Below are 4,970 nucleotides of genomic sequence, written 5' to 3' on the forward strand. Positions count from 1 at the left end.
GGGGCCCTTATATGCGGACTTAGTAACCTACAGGTTGCCTTGCTGCTGCTGCAGCAGGGACTGCAGCATGTAGATGGTGTTGTATTCTTAGATAAAGGAGACAGGCAAATGATTCTCCTTCGTGATGGTCTCCGTCTCCTCCAGCTAGCTGAGTGCGGATTAGCTCCCCATAGAAGGTTCTCCTTCTATGATCATGTACATACTACTGGACAGGTAACTCTCTCCTTTTTTTTCTTTATTGTCTCCTTTTTCCTGTCTCCTTTTTTGTCTCCTTTTTATACTGTCTCCTTTCTTATACTGTACTGTCTCCTTTCTTATACTGTACTGTCTCCTACAACGTGCTGAATGCGGATTAGCTCCTCATAGAAGGTTCTCCTTCTATGGCCATGTACATACTACTGGACAGGTAACTGTCTCCTTTGTTGACTGTCTCCTTTTTTTTACTGTCTCCTTTGTTGACTGTCTCCTCTTTTTACTGTCTCCTTTTTTGACTGTCTCCTTTTTTGACTGTCACCTTTTTTGACTGTCTCATTTTTTTTTACTGTCTCCTTTTTTTATTGTCTCCTTTTTTTACTGTCTCCTTTTCTTACTGTCTCCTTTTTGTCTGTCTCCTTAGGATATTCATCAAGCAGCAGACGCAAAAGCATATATAACATTAGGTAAAGATTGTACATTTAGGGACATTGCCCAAGGGGCCTTTCGTATGAGGGGACTAGGGAGGGGACAGACACTGCATCTATTAATTCCTCCAGGTGTTGCTGCTCTTATTGATGATCATGCAGCACAAGTAGGGGCATTAATGCCTGGTGCTAGTCTCTTTAATCAGCAGCAACAACAGCAGCAGCAGCAGCAGATGGTGCAGCTACAGCAGCAGCAGCAGCAGCAGCAGCAAAAGCTTGCAAAAGGACGATCTGTATTAGGGGAGATATGCTGCTGGCTAGTATCTAGACAAATAACCCATGAATGTCTGCAGCAGCGGCTGCTGTGCATGCAGAGCGCATGCAATGTATGGAGACAATCAGCATTTAATATATTAAAGGAGACATATTTATTATTAGGGACAGATAAAGTGTCTCCTCTAATACAGCATGCATTAGCTGTATTCCTTGAGCCATTAGATTTTACTGTCTCCTCTACTGTCCCCTTTAATGCCCCTCTTAGTCTCCGTCTCCGTCAGATGGCGCTGCAGCATGCAGATCTAATTCATGCAGCAGAGGAAGCAGCAGCAAAAAAAGAAGCAGAAGAAGAAAAAGCAGCAGCAGCAGCAGCAGCAGCAGGAACAGCAGGAACAGCAGCAGCAGCGGGGAGGACTCGTAGGTTGAGGCCGCAACAGCTTATTGATAAACTTATCTATCAACTAGAGGAAGAAGAAGCAGCAGCAAGGAGACAAGCAGCAGCAGCAGCAACCAGCAGCAGCAGCAGCAGGGAGACAGATGGAGACGCTCTGCGCTTTGAGGGACTAGAGGCAGAGATAGAAGGAGAAGAGGAGCAAGAGCAAGAAGAAGAACAGGTACACTATCTGCAACAATAACAGCAATTGCTGCTGCTGCTGCTGTTGCTGCAGTTGCTGCTGCTTCTGCTGCTGCTGCATGAGGGATTGGTGTATATATGTTTGTGTTATTTGTGTATACAGGAGCAAGAGCAAGAGATAGAGCAAGAGAAGCAAGAGGAGACAGTAAAGGAGACAGAAGAAGCAGCAGCATTAAATTATACAAGAACAGAGGAGACACCTCGTCCTTGGTTACTTGCCTCCCTGTCTCTTCCCCCTAATGAGGAGACACAAGGATTTTATCCATCTAGTAGGTTCTCTGTTGCTCCTGCACTGCAGCAGAAGCTAGCCCGCTTGCAGCAGCAAAAAGGTACAGGTGCAGCAGCAACAGCAGCAGCAGCAGCTGCAGCAGCTGCTGCTGCTGTAACAGGCACAACTGTCTCCGCTGCTGCATCAGGTCTCCCCTTCCCCCCCTATCTCCTTTTTAGTAGTAATTACTTTAAGGGGGAATGGACTGTCTCCTCTGCCCCAAGGAGACTCAAGAATATTATTCTTGTTATGCAGTGGCTGCCTGATTGGGACAGCAGCAACAGCAGCAGCAACAGCAGCAGCAGCAGGAGACAGCAGCAGCAAAGAAAAGGACAGCAGCAGCAGCAGCAAGGATTGCTGCTTGATGAGGGACTGCTGCAGCAAGCATTTAAATGTTTTACTCATGGAGACACGGAGACACTTGCAGAGAGAGACTTACCTGATTTCCTTGCTGCGCTGCTGCTGCCTGCTGCTGTCCCTGGTGCTGTAGGGGCCCTTTGTTCTTATGTTAAGTCTCTTGTCCTGCAGCAACGAGCAGCAACAGCAGCAGCTGCAGCAGCTGCAGCAAAAACAACAACTTACCCATACAGAGACACCCCAGCACTGCCACAACCATCAGCTGCATGCACGCAGCCATCTCCTGCTGCTGCTGCTCACCTGCGGCAGCAACAGCAGCAGCAGCAGCAGCTATCTGTGCTGCAAAACCTGTGGCAGCCGCCTACTCCCTCTCCAGCTCCTCTGCAGCAACAGCAGCAGCAGCAACAGCAGCAGCAGCAGCAGGATGCAGCTGATCCTTTTGCAGAATTGTTTGGGTCTCTGTCTAGAGGAGACAGTAAGAGGAGCAACGGAGGAGACACTTTCTCCTTGTCTCCTCCTGTCTCCTCTTCTCCTCCTTCTCTCCCTAGGGGGCAAAGCGACCTCCTAGGCCTCTTTGATGTCTCGCCTCAGCAGCAGCAGCAGCAACAGCAACAGCAGCAGCAGCATATGTTGTCTTCCTCTCTTTCTTTCCCTTCCTCTACACAACAACAACCTTTCTCTCCTTTCCCATCCCAAGTGTCTCCACAGCAGCAGCAGCAACAGCAGCAGCTGCAGCAGCAGCAGCAGCAGGAGATGCAGTTTACGTTACCTGAATTATCTGCTGCTCTTTGTAGGTCTCCTTTCTGTGGTGAGCAAAGGGGACGTTATTTTGTTGTATTAACCTTAGCAGAAGGAGAGGCAGTAAGAGCAGCACTGCATGCACGCCAACGGCAGCAGCAGCAGCAGCAGCAGGAGGGTCAGACAGACCAGCAGCAGCAGCAGCAGCAGCAGCTGGTGTCTCTTGTCCCTGGCCACCGTGTTGCAGTGTGTCTGCATAATGTTACGTCACGTTTCTCTGTTATTGATGGGTCTCCTTTATTCTTACGTAAAGAGGAGACAGTTGCTGCAGCAGCAGGACTGCAGCAGCAGACAGCGCATGCATGTCTGCGCTTTATAGATAGCCAGACCTATTACTCAGAGTCGCATCTGCTGCTGCTGCAGCGGGTACTGTCAGGTGTCTCCTGCAAGGAGAGACAGGACTTCTTCTTCTCTATTCGTTGCTGCAGGAGACGGCAGCAGCAAATAGTATGGCAGCAGCTACCTATCTCCTTGCTGCTGTCTGCAGCAGGCGGAGGTGCGCTGCTGCTGCAGCATAAGGCATTTGTCTCCCGTCTCCGTGAGAGACTACGTAAGAAGCAACTGTCTCCTAATGAGGCCTTCTGTCTCTTTGATGTCCTTAATAAGGGACACTTAACGCATGCACAGTTTGCTGCTGGCATTAAATGGTTGGGGCTGCAGCTGCCGCAGCAGCAGCAGCAGCAGCAAGACATCTGCAGCAGATTTGATCTAGATGGTGATGGATTCATCAGTCTTAATGATTTCTTATTGACGGTTGTACAAACAGAAGGAGGAGACACACCAGCAGCAGCAGCAGCAGCAGCAGCAGCAGCAGCAGGTGGTGGTGCTAACAGCGCAGCAGCAGCAGGAGCAGCAGAGGGGAGATCTGCTGCTCTTGGGCCTCTTGCGTTGCGTAACGATTCCTTTGATAGCACAACAGCTTCTTCTTCATCATCATCTGCAGCAGCAACTGCTGCTGCTGCTGCTGCTGCTGCACTATCAGCAGATGCAGCAACAGCAGCAGCAAGTAAGCAGTCTCTGCTGCAGCAATGGGGAATAAAGGAGACACTTCCTGAGTCTCTTCTGTCTCGTCTTAAGTTCCGTCTGCAACCCCACACCTCCTTCGAGCGTGTATGGATAGGCCGTCTCCCTTGTGCAGACTGCAGCAGCAGCAGCAGCAGCAGCAGCAGCAGCAGCAGCGAAATATTTTCTATATGGGCACCTAAGCAGCTAGCAGCAAAACATAGGGGGATGATGAGACGCAACAGGGAGAGAATTTCTTTAGGTTATTATCTATGTCCTGGTGGGGATATAACGAAGCAGCAGCAGCAGCAGCAGCAGCAGCAAATAGGAGGAGGAGGTGCAGGAGGAGGAGCAGCAGCAGCAGCAGCAAGCTTTGTACCTTTAGTACTAGAGGCAGCAGATACAGGGGCCTCCTCTATGGCGGAGAGCACAGAGCTAACAAAGGCAATAGATTGTCTCTTTCCTCCCCCTATTACCTATAAAGTTATATATAAGGAGACAGTCTCCAAGGCCCTCTTACTAATTAATTCATTAGAGGGTCCCTTATCCACTACCAGCAGCAGCAGCAGCAGTAGCAGCAGCAGCAGTAGTAGTAGTAGTAGTAAAGGGGGAGCACAACAACATAATGGGGGGCCCCTCACCTTATGGGCCCCTGTACCCCCTTCTCCCCTATTTAGTGCTATAGGTATTGTTGCTACTAGGGGCCCCGACCTCCCCCCCCCTGATGCTATTCGTTGTGTCCCCTCTAAGTGGCTAAGACAGACAAGTGTCTCCTTTAAGTTAGTAGAGATAGATGGGCTAGCGGGGGCCCCCGGGGGGGCCCCTGGAGGTACACATAGGGCAGGGGCCCCCAGGGGGGGCCCCAGGGACTCAAGGAATAAAGTTGCACTATGGCAAGTTGGATCTATGCGTCTCCTTGGGGTTACAAGGGAGACAGCAGAGGGGACACTTAATAGAAGTAAGAGGAGACACCCTATACACCACTATTATCCCTATAAATATATATATATATATA

General features: G+C 49.9%; 1 protein-coding gene across 1 annotated transcript; it reads left to right on the forward strand.

Annotated features, from left to right (window-relative positions):
* Positions 1 to 799: 799 nt before the first annotated feature.
* On the forward strand, positions 800 to 4,784 carry EMWEY_00045860 (hypothetical protein; the record flags this gene model as incomplete). Its single annotated transcript, XM_013483077.1, has 2 exons — positions 800 to 1,510; positions 1,634 to 4,784. Coding segments are annotated over 2 exons (3,862 nt in total), but the record flags the coding sequence as incomplete, so codon positions are not given.
* Between the last annotated feature and the right edge of the window lie 186 nt (positions 4,785 to 4,970).

Source organism: Eimeria maxima, genomic scaffold (assembly GCF_000499605.1).
Source record: "Eimeria maxima Weybridge genomic scaffold, Emw_scaff929, whole genome shotgun sequence".
Taxonomy (NCBI): domain Eukaryota; phylum Apicomplexa; class Conoidasida; order Eucoccidiorida; family Eimeriidae; genus Eimeria; species Eimeria maxima.